The sequence below is a fragment of the Sceloporus undulatus genome, chromosome 4 (genome assembly GCF_019175285.1).
Source record: "Sceloporus undulatus isolate JIND9_A2432 ecotype Alabama chromosome 4, SceUnd_v1.1, whole genome shotgun sequence".
Lineage (NCBI taxonomy): Eukaryota > Metazoa > Chordata > Lepidosauria > Squamata > Phrynosomatidae > Sceloporus > Sceloporus undulatus.
In genome coordinates, this window is record NC_056525.1 from 218,600,170 (window position 1) to 218,620,690 (window position 20,521).

Here is a 20,521-nt window from a genome sequence, read left to right on the forward strand (position 1 = left end):
GGCAGAGGAATCCTTTGGCTAGTTTCTACTCTGGTTAGATGCATTATCCATCCTCTTTTTTTCAGGTGTCTCAAGTTAAGAATAAGGAAATGACTGGATTCTTTTTCCCCATTTGCAATTACATGAGATACAATTCAACTGCAAAGCGAATCATTTGGTGTAGTCTAGAACATAAGTGCTAATATAATTATAATCAGGGGAAGGATTCAAATCCATTTTCAGATATGACTGTGTAAAAATATAAAAAGCCACTGGTTACCTGGAAGTAATAAACGTTTCGTGCTTATGCTTGCCAAGTTTAAAGCCTTTCGTGGTTTTTGTCCGACCAGGAGAAGAAGGTTCTGACAAAAATGACCTTTCCAGCTCTGCTTGCAAGTCAAAGTCACTGCATCCTTTTTCTGACAAGTCAATTAAGTCAACCTTTACCTATAAAAAAGTGATGAAAATCATTCTGCTAATCATTTGTCTCCCCATAGCCAACACTTTGGTATTTTAGTAATTAGAAAGGAATACACCATAGCATAAACATAGGGAAAACAACCCAAATGTAATCTCTAGTGGATTTTTTAACAATTAAATGACAAAGGAATTTGTGCTTGGTGGTTTTGATTAGACCATACTTCTAATACAAACTTTTATCACAAAAAAACGGTGTCAAGCACTGTTACTTTCTGCATGAACATAGACTATATATGTCCTTCAGATTAGAGAACTATTTGATTAATTAAGATAATTTAAGGAGTATTTAACTATGTTCCCTTTGTTATGCAAAAAACTAGCAGTGACTGAAAAATATAGCATCAATATAGCATTGGATCTCAAATTTTGCTAACAGCTATGCATTAACCTATCCTCTAATCCCACCCCTGAGTCATTTTAAGTATTAAATTCAATGTTTCTACCATGTCAAGATCAGTTTCTATCTCTTCAGCCTGGAAAGGGGAGAACCACATAGACTTCAGCTGGTCATCCATAACATCGGCTAAGATGTAGGCAGTCCTGCAAATAACCGCATTTCCCATTAGTAGTCAGTGTTTGCCATCTTTGAGGTTTGATCACAAAATACATTTCTTTTCTCTCCAGTTCCAAGTCAACTCGGGTGAAACATACAGCCCCGATGGGGCGACCTGGAGCCACTGTATTTAAGGCTGGATGGGGGCTGCGACAAACAGACCAATCCAGCCAGCTTCCACCCCAAATAGAAAAAAACTGCTCCTATTTGGAGCAGAAAAAAAGCCACCCCTTTGCTTCTGGAGCTGGTTTTTTGCTGGCTTTGGGGTATGTGGCATCTAAACGCCACACCCCCAAGTCACCCAAAAGGTGCTCACTGTTTAACTGCTGACGCAATTTCTGGGCGACTTGGGGGCATAGCGCATGTAAACACCACACCCCCGAGCCAGCTGAGGCAGCTGATCTTTTTCAGCCCTCAGTCAACATTTTTGACTGAAGAATTGTGTTTGAATGCAATTACACTTCTGGGAGAACCAAGTTCACTTGTATTCAAATATCTGCCAGTTCTTAACCAATCCCTGTTCTTTCCCATCTTATTGAAGATGTTCAGACAGCCTAGTAGTGCAGTATGTCTCCTGTATCCTCTTTGGCAACTAGCATTCTAGTTGCTTCATTATTATTTTTTAAATTGCCCCATCTTTCTGTCAAGATAATAGCTCACAATAAATGTATGTTAGGTAACAGTACTGAAAGCACAACAGCAAAGATTGTTTAAAATAACTAGGAGGCTGTCTATGTAAGAAAGAAAAGGAAACAAAAATGCACTGGGTCCACACTTAATGCGGAAGGAAAGGCAAAGACAGATTATAAAAGGATAGCTGGGTTTTTAATGCTCACTTGGCTCCAGCCTTTACAAAGAAAGCTTCTTCTAAAAAGCATTTAATAACACTGCCCAAAAGGAGAGATGTCACTATGAGAAAGGAAATATATTACTGATTCTTAAGACAATCTGAATACAGTAGTCCCTCGGGTTACGAAATTAATTCGTTCCGCGGCTCCGTTCGTAACCCGAGTAATTTCGCAACCCGAAAAGGCTAGCGGCTAGCGCTGGAAAGCCGCTAGCCGCGCTTTGCGGTTTGAATTTCGCGCCGAAAAAAAATTCGTAACCCGAAAAAAACATCGTAACCCGGAACAGTTTTTTCCTATCTATTTTTTTCGTATCCCGGAAATTTCGTAACGCGATCAATTCGTATCCCGGGGTACCACTGTAAATGCAAGTCAACAGAGCCAAATTATCTTTAAAAGATTTAGTTGGACAATGTTAGAAACCTCAACCTGTGGTCCATGAGAAACAGGGACAGCATGTTTGATAGGGAGCAAAAGAGAATTGGAGCATCCTTCCTGTACTGCAGAGAGCTCTTGATTAAAAATGCAAATATTAAAAATGCAAAACCCAGACATACTAATCCACACTTGTGATATTCATACAAACTCGTTCTCTCACAGTCTAAAACATATGCTTGAAATTTCACCTATTATTAAAAAGATGCTGAAGAGATTCTGGTGCTGGAAGGATCGGTTCTATATCTTGGTCACTGAGAGAACAAGCATCGCCAGCAGATTCCAACATCTGACGAAGACCAACAACATTGTCCAATAAAGATTCCAGACTGTCATCTTCTTTAGAACATTCCTGCATAAGAAATACTATGTATGTAAGAAATAGTAACTCCCTCTATTTAGAGAATCAAAATATTCTGGCTACCTGATACAAATACAATAGATCAATGGTAATAACTACTTCAGGTTTGTATCATCACTGATATATGATCCACTAATTATACAATCATGAGGACTAGCTATGTTAGTTTATTGTAGCAAGAACAAGCAAGACTTGTAGAAGGTCTTGTAGTACCTTAACGACTGTCAGGCTTTTCATGGGATAAGCTTTTGTGACCTAAAATCCAGTTTATCAGATGCACAAAGGACTGTCCTGAGTTGGCAGGTGTTTAAAGGACTAGAAAAGAGCTATACATACTGGAGTCAAGTAGCCAAAATGTAAGGAATTTTACATTTTTGCATTCATATGTTGTGACACTCCCCCTTATCATGACATGCTAGCATAAAATATCTGTTAAATTAAGGAAATTGCCAGCTAATTTATAGAATTTATCCCCAGTATGGAATACCTATCCCTATTTACAAATACAAACATATCTTGATTACTTAAAGGCCTGATTAGCATTTGCTGTTTAGTAGTTTTTGTTGTTTAACAGGCAATGTTGAGTTTCACATGGAAATTTTTTAATCTCTCTTTGTATAGTTTGGAATGGTCCTTTTATTGATGATCAGAAAATGTTTTCATGTTGTTGTTGATTTTCTTGTTTGTTCAAATAACAAAGTAGCATAAAATGTAAGGTGTATAATCCAAAAATTCTCTATAAGGTTTAAAACATATACAAGATGAACACAGTTATCCTTCAGAACAACTGTAACTGATAATAAAAACAAGGGTAATTACTACAGTTATGAATTGCAAGTAACTTTTGGCCACACCATTTATTTATTTTTCTCTTACCTTTTGATGATCCTAACTTTTATTAGCATTTATGGCTGTTCCAAATGTTAACTATGTTCATCTTGCATATTTTACGCCTTACACAGGATTTTTGCATTGTACACCTTATATTTTATGCTTCTTTTTTATTTATTTCCATAGTAAATGGAAGCAACCTAGGGCAAGCATCGCCATACTCTCTTAATTATAATCAACAGTGTTTCTTTAATACCAAAGTTTGTGCATTTATTCAAGTAATGAGAGCCTGGTCCAACAATGGGGACTTAATTTATCTCTTTCATATTAGCATTGCACAGTATCTATAAACCCTAAGAATAACATTTGTGCAAAAGTGGCATATAAAGCAAGGTAATTTAGAATGAATACAGATTTTATTATTACATTACCAAAACTAGCTTCTCCAGTTCAAGAAGCAGATTTTCTGGAGTTTCTTCTTTGTTTTGTAATTGGTATTTTAATTCTGCAGTAGTAAGACCCAATGTTCTAGCGGGATGGGCTCCATCTACTTCTGCAAGACTTCCATCATCTCCACAACATCCCTAAGTAATATTGAGAAAGTGGTTATGTCAAAAAATTTTGCAGAGTATTTAAGATTTCACACAATAGTGACATATTGTTGTTAACATACCCACAATATCATGATACTTCAACATCTGCATTTCATTGAAAAGCACATGTGGTATCTAAGGAACTCTACAGGAAATAGAACAAGTAATTTTGGATACCACACATTTTCACTGATGGTGAAGCAAATGTTCCGCACTTTAATATGATAGATTTACTTTTCCCTTTGGGTGCTGAAGAAGTCAGTATGAAGTCACTTGCCCCTTCAATATCCATATGGTTAAAATGACATTGAACAAATACACAAACAGTTGGATTTTCCAGGACATAACTTGTAACCCTGCCATATGCAAAGGCCTTTTCACAAAACTATTCAACTAGGTGGGTCCTGAAGGGGGAAAAACTGCCTTCAAATGATTCTCATTAGACCTCCATTAAAGCTGCAAGGGGAAGATAGGGAATATAATGGTCTATTGTGCTGGTACTGCAATGACAACACAATTTGGATTTATGACTTGATTTGAAAGTAATATTAAACTGCTAGCAATCATTTTGTTGTCTTTTGTTATGAATTTTATTCTGATGGCCTTATATTGATATAGTTTTTTAAACGATGTGAAATGCTTTGAATAGTGTTATAGTAACAGAAAAGTACAATATAAATTCTCTTACACTGAATAGTAATAAAATCAGTGGCAACAGAACTTTGGGTTACATTTGACATCTTGTTTTGAGAGTCATTGCTTCTGTCACAAAAAAGTTACACCTACTTGTAACTGCATATGTAAAGAAAAATGCAAGCCAATATATCTGAATCAAGCCATGACTTGTGAGAAAGTTCTGTATCCATTTACTTACCAGTGTATCAGAATTTAGTATCTGTCTCATGAAATCCAGAAAAGAAGAGGCCAGTTCTCCAGTGTCTTTACTGAAGCTGCTTACTACTCTCTTCAGGACCATTTGCAGAGCACCAGAGTGTTTTCTCAGAGAACTGTTTTTGTTTCAAACACAATTTTTAATCACAGAATTTAATATACTACATAAAGAAAAATCATGATTAATAGTAAAACAGTATGCAATTTCAATGGACAAATTTTTGTTTCTTTGAATGAATCTGATGTAATTGAATTATTCTGTATGTCAAAGAATGAAACGAAACAACCTGTGGTGTAGAAACAGACTGCATAATTTAAGCAGTTAATCAACTAACTCAATGCTCACAATTAAACTAGATTGCCAGTTTTAAAGCAGGAATCACTTTTAATGTGAGTGCTTACAAAAACTACAAATGGCAGTTTGCCGCTCAAAAAAGCCAATTCTTTTTCTCCCTTATACATGTGGGGATACTTCTAAGACAGGAGCCTTGTACCTGTGTCTCTCCAGATATTATTGGATGGCAACTTGCTTTAGTTAGCACAGCCAAGACCCAGGAGTGATTAGAGGTACATTTGAACATCTGGAGAGCCATACATTCCCCATCCAACTCTGGCTTTAAAAAGGATACTTATTTTCTCAAAACTACAGTTTGCTGATCAACTAAGACTTCTTTTATCAACCAGAAGTGCTACTTATATCTCCAGTAAATAATGTATATATGACAACCCAAATATCAAATTTCAGAAATAAGAATTCATCAAGTAATGGTTTTATTGGGCAATTAATGTAAAAGATTTCTTGCCCGGGTTGAAAAGCATGTTATCTTAAGAAAATGTGATGTGCATACCTATGAATTTGAAACTATCTTTCAACCCCCAGTTCTCACAGTAAGCATTTTCATGACTGATAAAAGCATTTGTTTTGTAAGCCTCTCTAAAAATGAATGGGAATTTAAACAATAGACACAGTTTTAGTGTATTACAAATGCCTTGGGAGAGGAGGAGAATTTCCATACCTCTTCAGGTGATAGAATCCATAATCATGCTCTGTAAGGAACATCATTGTCCTGATACAAGTCAGCAAACAATTATAGCTGCTTTCAGCATTAGCAAGTGTTTCCATTAGGGAATCACAGATGGAAGCCATGAGCTCCTTGTTTGGCAATGAATTGGAAAGCTGTTCCAACTCAGAGAGAGTGGTCTCTGAAGAACTGGGCAAGATCAAGGCAATGTCCTGCCAAAAGAAGCCACAGCATTATTGAAAGCATGAAGATAGTAGCACAAGCATACCTCATGACCATGATAACAAAGGTAATGGCTGGAATTCAAAGAGCTATTTTAGAGTTTGGATCAGTTCAATGAGATTTTACAAAACCCATTTCTCTTCTCTGAACATCAGACCACCATTACATATCACCAACAGTTTTAGACCTCCCAGTTTAATAGTATATGCCACATAAGACAGGGAGTTTATATTTACCATACATTAATCCAATGCCATCTTGGGCACAAAAAACTAGCTGCAGAGTTCTCTGGATCCTAGCCAATGATCTTACAAATTAATACACTTTTCAGTGCTTTTTTTAAAAAAAATCTGGTGATATATGTTTAGAGTCATGTAATGATTTTTGGAAAGAAACAGAAATGCAATAACACAATGCAATACCCTATATAAAGTACAGGTTAAAAAGGCTGAATGTTGAATACAGCTCCAGGACAGTTGTATCAATACAGCACTATGCACACACCCCATTTGTTTAGCTCTCTACTGAAACCACATAATTTTTAAAGGACCACAGGCTATTTATTTAGTGAATTTCTATGCCACCTTTCTCTCAGAGTGGGAATCAAGTGAAAGATTGGGTATAGATCTCTGTATCACAGCAGCAGCTAGTTCCAATCAGCACCTGAGTATACAAAGTAACATGGACATAATAGATGCATCACAATAATACTATTTCTGCAAAAGCATAAGCAAATGGATAGGGAAATATTTGCTTCAGCTCTGTAGTATCCATGACGCTACATATATATGCAAGCATTCTGGGAATTAGGAAATTAGACCAGATTATTCCACAAATTGCTTTTTTATATAATATGTCCACCTTTTGACCATATCCAGGAACATTATCACCTGTACATGATGCAATGTTTAGTAAGAGCATTGGGAGCTCTCAATTCACAAAGGCTTCTAAGAGAAAAACTTATCTAAAGAAACATTCAAACAAAAGAACAGAATATAAATCCTAATATGTTGGTTGCATTGCCAGACTACAGCAAACAAGATGCTAAATCTGTTTAAATATTTGACATGTATTTTCTCAAGCCTCTACTCCAGAGGACTCTACTCCATTTCATTGTTGCCTACAGATTATTAAGAGCCCATATGTGTGTGTGTATGAGAATATGCACAAATATTTTAAAAATAAATAAATAGAAGGTTATTTAGATTTTCAGATTTTTGATTACCTGGTCACAAAGGGACTGGAGAACAGATGCTAAGTATTCAGCACACTGCTGGTGAATGATGTTGTCCCCTGCAGCTCGTATTAAAGACAAAAGCTCCAGGAAAATTTCAGCATACTTTTCATCGCCTTTAGTAGTTCCATTAATCAGATGCAAAATAGCCAATTTACAAGCTTTGTGTGAAACCAGGGCATCAAGTAAAGCAAGTAAGCGAGTAGTTTGGCCAGTGTACTGTTTCTCTTTATCTTCTGGATTGCTGAAATTACATGAGTTCTCTTATCAGAAAGATAAAATACATGTACTTTAAATATACTGTACAAATTTAAAGCAAAACAAAATGCAAATTTTGGCTTTCATTTAAAAATTCATACATACATACACATAAAGAACTACTGCAGTTTCCATTATGATGGGTTTAATTCTATCATAAATTGTTTTATGGTAATGTCCATTAATTTAACTAAGATCACTGCATAATTAGCTGGAAGAAACTACAAGGTAATCACAAAACAAACTAGACTGGGAATCAGTGAGCTTGACAAAGAGTTGGAAACAATATCCTTGCTTCAGCCTTTTCTGTGTAGGTGTCAGTTAATAGGGGTGAGGGCTCTCTCAGCACTCATCTATAATATGTACCCCTCCAGGTCACATCGTTGTTAGTAATGCAACAATATACAACAAGCCACTGCTCCTCCCATGAGGAAACACAGTCCACAATCCATACTATAATGTATACCCAAGAGAAGTGGTGAGCCTGATCCAAAGAGCCCAAGGCAGCTGATACTGACTAATAATAATAATAATAATAATAATAATAATAATAATAATAATAAATTTTATTTATATACCGCTTTTCCATAGATCAAAGCGGTTAACCAAATACATAAACAAAACAAAGGAGATATGTTAATGAATATACACTAATTAATCAGCCTTTACCTTAACTAAATACAATAAATTAAAACAAACCACATTAACAATAAATAAAATTCTACACCTCCAAACTGTCACACATTTATCTACGTAATGCAATACTGTACTAACATACCAAGATTTAACATTAAAACAATTGAAACAATCAAGGAGTCTACTAATAATAATCCCATCATTTCTAAACACTCAAACTCTAGCAATGAAAAGCAGCAAGTGAGACGTAGCCACCCCACATCTTGAACATCACTGAGATGTTTACTGGCTACTGGTCCATTTTCAGGGTCAGTTCAGGATGCTGGTTATGAATGATACAACCTTAGACTTCTTAAATTCAAACTACCATATGAACCTCCCTGAGTTTTAAGATTGAAGAGCAACCTCTTTGCTTGGTCTTGCTAAACTCACCGGCACTTTTGGTATGGACATGAAAAAAGACCTTCTTAGTTGTTCCCAAATTGTGAAATTCCCTTGCAAAGGAGGCTAGGTTGCCCCCCTTCCTGTTCTGCTTCCATAACAAGCGAACACCTTTTTACTTAATCAGGTTTTTGATAACTGACTGGTTGTTGAGGAAGACGCTTCAAAAAGGAGGGGGTATTATATTATTCCCCCGTCCCCTGTATTATGATTAATAGTGTAACACATTGTAATTTTAGCTGTGTGCCTTCTGTTGTGAAAGTCCCCAGATCCCAGTGTTGGGAGAAAGGTGGACAGAAATCAAACACAAATATATTAATATAGTCCTCAATATATCGCAGGCATGACTGTAGCTAATAGGATCAGTTTGGCTACAACTTTTGACAAAGTACTGGATTGTACCTTTGCAGATCTTCTACAAGGAGATCCAAAACAGTCCTCATAATAAGGAGAGCAGTTGGTGAGGCCAGATCACACAGCTGAACACAAATCCGCCTTAGCATATGCTGAATAGGCTGACAGGTGGAACCAGAGAAGGAGCGCACTATTTCTTGTAACAGTTTTGCCTGAACATGGAGGTGCATGCTCCATAGTTTTCTAGTGTTGAGAGCCACTGCAATGTCATGTGGTTCAATAACCTAGCAGGAGGGGAAAAACATATTGTTAATGTCGCATTTATGGCATTATTCCTTGGGTGACCACTAGACAATTGGAAATCTTTCTAGCAAGTATATGTATGTACACAGAAATAAACAATTGGGGGGGGGGGTGCAGTCCCTTCCATGTCTGAAAGTGCATATTTTATAAAAAAAAACATCTCCCAGACACCTATTTAGACATCAGGGCCACATCTTCCCTTTCTCTTCAAACTTTGTTTAAAATGAACAAAACCCAAGCATAAAAGCTCAAGACTCAGAAAAGGAAAGAGAAATGATGTAATCCTGAAGAGAAGTAAAATGAGAAAAATCTGTTTGTTTTCAGAGATTCAAAGTGGCCTGGGTTTAATAAAAAAATGGCAAGAAGTATGTAATTTCACACAGACAAAAAATGTAACACGTTTAACTAATAGGCAACACATCACAAGCTGTTTATCAAAAAGTCTGCTGGTAGGACAGTTGGCAAGACAAGTCATTTTACTGTGAATAAATGTATACTAACCAGTTATAATTACAAGAAACTGGTAGAATGATTCTAGCCAATTGTCAACAAGAAGTATTTCTTTGCACATAAAAACTATAGTTCTTTTCATATGAAGCAGGCCAACTGAAGACACATTCCTCAGCTTTTCATATGTCACTTCTTAACCACCCTCCCTTCAAATTTTTATTTTAAAGCTTATTCATAGTTATTACATACCTGAGTGGTTTGCATGGGCAATGGTAGGGGCAGCAATTCAGAAAGTAGTATAATACCAGAGAAAAATCCTTCAGGAATTCGCAGAATAGAAATGAGAACCTCCTTTAGCATGAGTGACCAAGTATTATTGGCCAAAGTTTCTTCTGAGATAGTTAGCTTTTCATTAACACCCTGGGTAAAAGTCAACAAAATATCAACAATATCATTCTGGATTTTTTGTTCATCACTGTCTAAACGTCCTGAGAGGGGAATAGAACACAAAAGCATGTGTAAGGAAATAAGTACTGAAGGAACACGCATATCTTTGAACTCAAAGGATCCTCCCCGCAGTAGTTCAGTTAGCATGGTTTTCAAGAGAGTGAGAGTACACCGGGCCATGGAGATGGTAGTGACTCTGTGGAGGGTGGTTCCCATGTTGACATGCAGCCTCCAGGGCTGAATAAGGATGCTGTTTAACTTTTGCAGAACCCGGATAAAAGTGTCCATTCCTTCAGAAGAGAAGAGCTGAATCACTGCAAGGTTCCATTTAAGGTCCTTTTGTTGGCCTTTAAGAAGAAGGAGAAAAAAGATCAAAACTTTCTTCATATTCCATCTTTCTCTCAGTAAGAAATATAGATTTGGTGTAATGATTTATATATATATTTTGAGGACATTGTCAGTGATCAAGGACATGCAATGTTTTGACTGTCAAAAATTCCACCAAGGCTGAAAAACCTTTCATTTTACTCAATAGAGACTAGATTAATTCCAAAACTGGCATGCACAAACATCAATTATGATGTTCCAAAACAAACAATAATACAGTCGGACCTCCATATGCATGGGCTTGCCATCCGTTAATCTGAGCATCTGTGGATGGTAAATCCTGTTGTCTCCAATGGCTGCATGTGCATGTGGCCATACACATGTCATGCCATCATTAGGGACAACAGGATCCCAAGGTCTTGAGTTTTTTTGTATCTATTGGGGATCCCCTGCTGATACGGACGTCCAACTGTAGATTTTAGAGGAAAGTTTGATTGAATCTGAGATACAGTAAGGAATAAGAGGTAAGACATGGAATAAATTTCATACCTTCAACAGGTGGAGGTGGACATGCAATATGACACAGGACACGAAGTGCAGTGGGAAGACCAACTCCTTCCTGGGTCATCAAGCTATCAATATTCTTTCAAATAAAAAAAACAATTATATATGTTGAAATAATGAAAGTTCAACAAAAATGCATTTAGTATGATATACAAATTCGTTTCACTTCTGGGGAATTATGAATGAACTGACTTTAGACTTGTGTGGGGTTTTTTCAAAAAAGCAAGAAAACCTATAGTCCACCGATACAATTTAGATTTTTAAAAAAACAGTGAGTACTCAGCATTTTAACAGTTAAAGCATTACTAATTAATGCTATGTGATCCTGAATATATACTCTACGAATGTAGTAACTTCCTTGCCAGATCAGGTCCATATCCACTGTAGCTATTGCTCATGCAAGAAAACCTAGCATCCAATATTTATCTGGTATACCAGAAATACCATGGTTTATCTTCATCACATCCTTGCAGTACAATGTTTCCTAATTTGGTAACTGACTGATTTCCCAACTCTTGTGCAAGTTCTCTACTGTACTTAGATACACAAACACTCATAAAAATCTGGGCTCAAACTAGTTGCTACATTGTTCATGCAATGGTTAATTTCATTAATTATATCAGGTGTGGGCAACTATGGCCCTCTAAAGGTATTTGGCCTACAACTCCCATAAGCCCTTTCCCCACATAGCAAATGGTGAAGACTAAGGAGAAATGAAGGGCAAAAACATCTGGAAGCCTACCCACCACAGATGTTACCAAAAGCAAACATACAGGAGGAAGGGGGAACTGAAATGAACCACAGTGGCAAAGGAACTTTAATCTTTTGCCATTGTTGTAGTCCCAATCTGGAGTGGAGTTCTCAATACAATTAACAGCCATGGGGGCAGAGAAATGATCTGAATGGTCCAAATCCAGATCTGTCCTCACTGCCGTTTAAAATAATTCAAACAATTAGTAACTGCAATTGAAACAACACATCTTGTCTACGTTTCAGAAGAGCATTATTTGAAATGATTAATTAAACAAACTGTTTAAAACAGGGGTAGGCAACCTGCGGCCCGCAGGCCGGATGCGGCCCGGCAAGGCTTTGGGACCGGCCCCCACCCGGTCCTGCCGCCGATTGCCACTGGAGCCTTTGGCCTATCAGGAGGAGGCGGGCAAGGGGGGGCAATTGCCTATAGAAGCCTCCGAAACATGCATTTATATTAACATTTTTTTAAAAAATCAGCAATTTTTTTTGCATGTCCTCCATTTTTTAAAAAAAGTGTCCTCCATTTGAAAATTTTGTCCTACAGTTGTCCCGGTTTATTTATTTAATTAATTTTTAATTTTTTAAAATTATTTAATTTTTGGCTTCGGCCCCCCAGTTGTCTGAGGGACAGCAACCCGGCCCCTGGCTCAAAAAGCTTGCCTACCCCTGGTTTAAAACAAGGATCTTCTTCTGTTTGAATGTTTTAGTACTACTACTATACTGAAATTTTCAAATTGAAAATTTGCTTATTACAAGACTTTAAGTAAATATTATATAGCATCCTTTGTTAGTCATCTCTTTTAGAACTACTGTACAATAAAAAAGTAAGTCTGTGAACTGTAAACCTAACAAAATATCTCTAAACAGATAATTTTAAGAATATGCAAATATTTATTTTTTTATTCACTTTTTACTAACCTGTTTGATATATTCAATGAGATTTGGGATACAATTAATTTCAAATCGAATGGTTTTCAAAGGCTCTAGCCATTTGCTAAGTTCTAAAAAAAAACACAAGGCAACTTGATGAACTTGATTACTATGTAAAACTACATGTTCAAAAATTGTGACAACCATTAAAGTAACAGTGACAGTTTTCCTTCCGAAAAGTTTTAAACAGCTTTAATTCATGCAGCACAAACGCAGTACATATATATGACAAAATTTTAATTCAGTTTCATCTGAAATTCTTCTTTATTGTCGCATCATACTTCAGATTACCTCTCCCTCAACTAATAAGAGCATCAAAAATTCTACTGACAATCTATTTCTTTCTTTACCAGAGTAGTTTCCCCATGATAAAGACTTTGATTTCACAAATACAATCAAAAATAGATACATATTCTCCTCTAATGATTCCTATTTAAATACTGAAAAAATAAACAAAGGTCTAAGTTAAATGGCAAATGTTATGTGCATAAATGCTGATTTCAACTGAGATTACTTCCAAATATATTGGATTGAAGCTTCAACTGAATAGCACTCTCAATGATTTTGTGAAAAAATAATATAGGAATCATCTGAAACAACATCAGCAACAAAAATATTTTAATCACTGTCATCTCTTTGTTCTTAACTGCCACTTAGTCAATTTTGATTTATGGCTACCCCACGAATAACAGACCTCCGAGTCACTCTATCATCAACAGCCCTGCTCAGGTCTTGCACAGTGGCTTCTTTGATTTGAGTCTAGCCACCTGTCATATAATGTTTCTCTTTTTCTACTGCCTTCTAGCTTGCCAAGGATTATTGTCTTTTCTAGTGAGTCTAGTCTTCTCATGGTATGCCCAAAGTATGACAGTCTCAGTTTAGTAATCTTGGCTTCTACAAGAGTTCAGACGGCTTGCTTGGACACATGGCATTCCTTACTCCATATATGGAAAAATCTTTGTTGCAAATGTTAAGCATCAGTTGACTCATGTGGAAGATCAATGCAATGATCAAGTGGTTACAGCAATGTCTGATGTTCCCTTGCTTGGGGGTTGGAATGCACATTGAGGCATAACATTTGCCTATTTAACAGCAAAGTCCAACATTACCAGAATATGTTTTGACAGGCCTCATCATTTCAAAGATTACTGAATTTGCAGCACAGGCAATTGAAAAGAAAACAGGAATTCAAGGAAGCTTTAGCATGGAAATTGGAAGTACAAACAGTTGTACCGTGCGCCCATGCCTTATGTGGGGATCTGTTCCGGGCACTTCTGCATAAGGCAAGTTTCACATGTGCTTGAGCCCTATTGAAACTAATGGGGCTTGTGCACATGGCACAGTGCGGTGCCATGGACAAATGCACAATTTCCTCATCGTGCGGCTTTCAGCGTAAGTATGATGCGAATACACTGTACATTTATTTCAGTCATAGCTGCTGTATCTTAAAATTGTACAGGCACAAAAGAAACAACACTAATGGAATGAGGGGAGAGTTTAAAGAATCACAAGACTGAACATTTTCTCCACTTATGAAAAGATTCCCACCAGTGAGCAGTGCCTTAAATAAACTAAGAAACATTTAAGACAGTGGTTCCCAATTTTTTCTATACCCACCCCCAAGGAAATGTTTTGGTTAATTTTTGCACCGCCTACAAAATTAGTATCACGTTGGAAGGTAAAGACATCTAATTTCTAACTTTTAAACTACAAACTGAACCACATACAATATTGCGGGTGAACAAACTGAACTTTAAAAAATAAGCTTTTAACTCAGTGTATAAACTGAGCAATTAGATTCTAATTTATTCAGAAAAAAATGTGAACAATTGTAAATTGTAAAGTTCTCTCCTTTTGGTTAAATAAACAATGAGACTACTATCTATGCAACACAGCCACCTACTACCACTTCTCAAGGCGCACTGGGATTGGCTGAGCAGTGACTCATCACTCAAGAACACAAACCGCTTGTCACATCCCCTAAAACTCCATCTTGCATCCTCTGGGGGTGCAGGCACCCCAGGTCCAGAATGCTTGATGTAAGGTTTCAAAACCTTTTGAAGTGCAAAAAAGATTATTCAGTTTTTCAGCAATTCAGCCAAATAATCTGCATTACCATCAGGTTAGCCTGAATAAGAAGAGTCCTCCCTCCGGTCCATCTGCCTTGGTCCAGGCCTTAGAGGGAGAGAAGAACAACTGGACCTCATCCCCTTTCCCTCCACCATTCCCTTCTCCTTTTGTGTTGTGTCTTTTAGATTGTAAGCCTGAGGGCAGGGAACTGTCTGATTAAAAATAATAATTGTAAGCCGCCCTGATAGCCATTAGGGCTGAAGGGCGGGATATAAATACCTAAATAAAAATAATAATAATATATATAATATAAAGTAGAATCTGATTGTGCATATTATCAGGTCGATCATCAGAACATCCATATTATAGATACCAACAATGTGTTTTTTTTTCTGCACTGTTTCAGCTACTGGACCAATAATGACACATACTGTACCTTGCAATTTAGTGTTATTTTCATCAGCTTTGCAAAGCTTCAACAAAGGTGCTGAGTATTGTTCAAGCATTTGGACATCACTGGAAGACTGGACCACCAGAAGAACAAGGATGCAGGCATAATTATAGGCAACTGACTTCTTTGACTTGGTATCACTGAAACAGAGATTTTTTTTTTATTAAAACCGAGAAAACTTTAATAGACTTGAATCCTTACATTCTGTTGACAGAACATTCAAGATTTTGATTTATATGCTTATATAGATGAGAAGGTATTATTTTAAATTTTCTGTACTTTTAAATATATTACTTTAAAAAAAATAAAAAAACATTAACAGAAAAATGAATTATAGTGGTCAAAAAAGTCCCAAGAAATAGCCCCAAGAACATCATTGCTCTGAGCTCACAACACAGAACTCATGACTCCTGCCATAAACAACACCTGTTTAGCGCAATCATTGTATTTACCACTGTGCTATGTGAAACTACATCTGTGATGACCAATTTTAACTTTTTATATACAATAGGAATGTGAAACTTCCAGTCCTATTACTTTCATGTGCTCCAACAGTATGGCTAACGGTAAGGGATGTTATACTTGCAACCCAAGAATATATAAAGGAGCACAGGTTCCTTAGCCACCTATTCTGGAATTGCAACATACAGGAGTGTTTTTCAAAGCTAAAATACAGTCAGTATCCCATGAATGTGCTTATTAATATGTATTTTATATAAACTGCCTAACATTGGAAGAATATACTGTATATACTCATGTATAAGTCTAGAAATTTTAGACAAAAATTTGACCAAAAAAACCTGAGTCGACTTATCCACGGGTCAGTGTAAATACTGTACTTTAATTCTTATAAAAAAGGAAGCAGCTCCTCGTGAATGGCAAGAGTGTAATCTGTCCTGAAGCACCAACACCCCTCCACTCTCTTTTTTAGAAACCTACTACATAAGCTTTGAGATCAAATTTTAAAATAATTTTAGCCTCTACCAATGTGTATCCACAAATAATGAGAAGTATAACAAGACAAAACAAAAATATGTTGTAGGTATATGTATATTGTTAGATTCACACTCATAAAAGAAAGGAAATCAGAAAGCATAGGTGCATTTCCTGTTTCTCCAGATTTCCATCAAACACAAAACAGAACTTTTGCTGTGCTCCATGATCTGGATGATTTCCACATTCATGAAAATGAAAGATATCACCTTGTATGAGATAAGATGAGGAGGAAGGACAATGTGCTTCCTATTCTCCTTTTCATCACAGTAGTGCCCAAACCCACACAGAATATTCAGTTTGAAAATATTTGGTCTTCACTATTCTTTCATGTCATCTATGTTTCATTTTTCAAATGAAATTGAACAGATTCATATACTGTACTATCAAATTAATATTTTCAAATTCTGTCAAACACAGCTTGTCCATTTGAGGGACTTGTGAATGTGCTATTTAAATATCTTAAGTATTTCCGACCCACAAAGCAATAATTTCAGCCAAATCAAGCAATGATTGAGAAGAACTAAAGTCTATTTCATAGCCCAGCTATAGATAGACAGAAAGACACGTGTGACGAATAAGTTTCCACAGCTCCATAACTGTGAAAATTTGGGTTACTTCTTTAATGGAAAACTATTTACAAAAAGAAGAAAAAAGGGGTTACAAATCAAATTCTCTATCATGCCATAGTGCTCCATTTCAGTGACTTACAAACAGCCATTAAAAACTATAAAACCTAAAGATAATGAAACAGAAATTAGAGTTACCCTAGTGCTTCTTTGGAATAGAATTCCATTAGAGTAATAAGACTCTGCAGATTCTTCTCAAGGCTGAAGACATGGGCAACAGCAGCTCTTCCTACAGGGTTAAAAGTGATCAAGTAAAGGTTATGAAGCGTTCCCAGGAGATCTGAATGGTCAGTTTCATCAGTGACGGTGCAGCGCTGGAAATGGCAGAACAGTTCTGAAATGCACTGCAGTGTCTGTGTTGAATGAAGAAGCCACAGGGGAAATGCTTCATCACTTGCCCCGTCTGTCTGGAGACCTTCTTCCTGATCAGGATCAGAAAACTGGCAAAAGGCTCGAACTAGCAGGTTTGTGGCTTCATACTCAGAGAGGAAAAAAAGGAGACCTTTCTGTGACTGAGCCAAGAACCTTAGTATATCCCTAGCAGACTGAAGCACCCCAGGGTGTACATTTGTTACTGGATTTGACAGAAGCAATGTAATAGATTCCAAGAAATGATGGTTATGAAGATATCTGGAAAAACAAAAAGAGAAGTATGTTTAGAATCACAGAATAGAATCACGGAATCATTGAGTTGGAAAACACCTTAAGGGCCATCCAGTCAAACCCCTGCCATGCAGGTACACACAATCAAAGCACTGCTGACAGATGACCATCCAACCTCTGTTTAAAAACCTTCAAAGGAGGAGACTCCATCACACTCTGAGGGAGTGTGATCCACTCTTGAACATTTATTTTATATCCCACCTTTCTCCCACTATGAGATTCAAGACAGGTAACAGTTATCCTTTGGAATGCACTAAAAACAATGAAAGCCACATACCTGAACAGGACTGGGAAAGGGTCGTCCCTTTCAGGGGGTCCTGTAATACGTGCTGTTGTTGGAAAAGATTTCACAGGTGGCTGGATCATGGTGTGAGGGGCAGTCTCCATCAGATGCAAAATTTCATCCAAAAGGTTAATGAGTTTTTCCACTTCTCCTTCACTCATACTGGATGATTCCAAAAGGTTGTCCATATCCATTGGAGCTTCCACATCATTCTCATATTCCTGGCTGGCTCGCTCAAGCCCAGCATCTGAGTCCTGCTCAGGTTCAGAATGATTTGAAAGAGGTGGAGAACTTTCTGCTAATTGGTCAGCAAACTTTTTGACCTCAGATAAAACCTCATAGAAGTGGCACTTCTGTAGAATGGCAGAGCTTGCAGTTACTACCCTTACCGTCTGGTCCAGTAGGATAAGCTCCAGTAGTCTCTGATAACCACTTTTTTCATGTGGTTCTAAGCCACTCCTCAAAAATATCTCCATCCCTTCAGTCATGCTAATAACACTATCTAGAGCTTTAAAAGCATTGAGTTTAAGAGAAGAGGAGACATGATCTGCAAAGAGCAGTTCAAATAAAGAATTAATTACTCCTGCTTGCAGGAGTCCAGCTATTCCTTGAGTTCCACATTCTGCCAGCGAAGAAACAAGTTTCGTCCCAGCTTTAAGCTGACGGACATTCAAAGCAATTGGCTGCCGTAAGGCTACTTGCAGGTTTAAGGACTGCATTGTCCAGTCAACTAACTGGCTTATATAATCCTGATTTGTGTCCTTTAACTGCAAGTAGCTCAGTCCTTTGACTATTAAACTTGAAATTTCTTCCAAAGCAGTGACCCATTTTGCACCTCTCTCCTCCTGATATAGTTCAAAGAATTCAGTCAACTTCACAGAGGCCTCAACTGCTCCAGAGTTTTCCTTGTCTGGATCTTGCTCTTTCATTTTGGCAATTTCCATCTCAAAAGTAGTCTTGTAGGGACAGCCAAAGTACAGTAGTGGCCCAAGCTCTCTATCAAATGGATCATAGGTTACAGGTGGCACTCTGGCTAGATCCTCTGCAGTGTATTCTATATCAAAGCTTGGATACTTAAACGTCTCACGTTCCAAGTCAGCAATTCCATCTTCATCACTTGAAATCTGTTCATAACCATCATCCCCTGAAATGAAAGATTTGGAATCACTTTGTTGAACACATCCTTCTACAGTTAAACAAAATATAGACACACACAAACACACATTTAGATTTATATACACACACATACACACAGTTTGCGAAGAGGGGAAGAATAAAGCTTCTTCTCTCACTTGCTCATACAGAGACGATCCAGCAATAAATAACAACAACTTTAACTTTTTGCAGGATCTTTTCTAAACAAATAGCAGAGCATCCAGTGGATGAGATGGATGCAAAAATAAGATACAATTCAAGCCACTCCAGAACAAGGATTTTAACCGAGGGTTCTACTGATCTTCCTTTAGTCAAGGCAATAGTCCAAATTTATCCAACACTGCAAGCCTATGCATGTTGATACCAAGTCTCACAGCAAGACTTACTTCCAAATTAACATGATCAGAACAAGATTTCAAATGTGAGTGACTAGCTCATGTGTGACTAGCTTAAGCTCCCAATAAAATCCCAATATTTTTTTTAAAAAAATAAAACAAGAAACTCAAAAAGGGGGAGGCAGTAAGAACACACAGGCCTAAGCACACTTTAATCTGTAAAGATGAGAGATAAGGAAATGGAAAGGTTTGTAAAAACTATTTTGCTTTACTGGCCTTCAACTTCATATCAGCCATCATAAGTAACAGGTCAAATAACAAAGCAGCAAAGAAACTGGCTTACTAACATACAAGGCCAATCTAGTTGCATACTGGGTAGTTCTGTCGCTATTTATCACTTGTTCACATGCATTTTAGTTTATCTGAAGAGTTGCATATATACTGCTTCAGTACAGGCATGACGAAAATGCAGTCTCTGAGGTATTCCTGAAGGCCTCCAATTGTGGCAGATGTGTTGTAAAACCACTTGTAAACCCCAAATTACAGTATTATTAAACCCCTATAAATCATATATGGTAGTGAAATTTGACCAAAAATCACACACTGTCGCCTGCTGTGGGGCTAAATGCTGGTGTCTACCACAATTGCTTACCCCTTGCTTTAGTCGAACAATGGAAGAACTTTGAATTTCTAATATGTTTTTAATTTTTAAAAGTAAACAATGTTGAAATCATGAAGCTTTGAGGTCATGTATCTCATTACTAAACATCGCCCCCAAGCACTGACTAACCAGGACAACATGGAGGGATCTTTGCACAGCAATAAAATAATATAATTTCAGCACTGGAATATTAAATACTTGAATTTGTAAAAATGACTAAAATGTTAGGTCACAAATAAACTTATTTAATTGGAAAGGTAAAAAACTGATACCCTCTACTTCACTTTTAAACTACAACTGTTTAAAACAAAGGTTGTAAAACTCAACCATAGACTCCTCCACCAAATTTCCGAGTGTAACCTCCTCTTTCTA

At 37.0% G+C, this 20,521-nt stretch overlaps 1 protein-coding gene across 2 annotated transcripts in view; it reads right to left on the reverse strand.

Annotated features, from left to right (window-relative positions):
- Positions 1–20,521, reverse strand: part of VIRMA (vir like m6A methyltransferase associated) — a 36,634-nt gene that overhangs the window by 6,283 nt on the left and 9,830 nt on the right. For both annotated transcript variants that reach the window (XM_042463152.1, XM_042463151.1), the window contains exons 8-21: positions 17,993–19,142; positions 17,191–17,682; positions 15,416–15,570; positions 12,898–12,980; positions 11,212–11,305; positions 10,138–10,682; positions 9,184–9,419; positions 7,438–7,690; positions 5,985–6,202; positions 4,952–5,084; positions 3,916–4,068; positions 2,484–2,644; positions 903–999; positions 260–426 (exon numbers count right to left, since the gene is read on the reverse strand). In XM_042463152.1, coding sequence (XP_042319086.1) covers positions 260–426; positions 903–999; positions 2,484–2,644; positions 3,916–4,068; positions 4,952–5,084; positions 5,985–6,202; positions 7,438–7,690; positions 9,184–9,419; positions 10,138–10,682; positions 11,212–11,305; positions 12,898–12,980; positions 15,416–15,570; positions 17,191–17,682; positions 17,993–19,142 — 3,937 coding nt within the window. The remainder of the gene's footprint in view (positions 1–259; positions 427–902; positions 1,000–2,483; positions 2,645–3,915; positions 4,069–4,951; positions 5,085–5,984; positions 6,203–7,437; positions 7,691–9,183; positions 9,420–10,137; positions 10,683–11,211; positions 11,306–12,897; positions 12,981–15,415; positions 15,571–17,190; positions 17,683–17,992; positions 19,143–20,521) is intronic.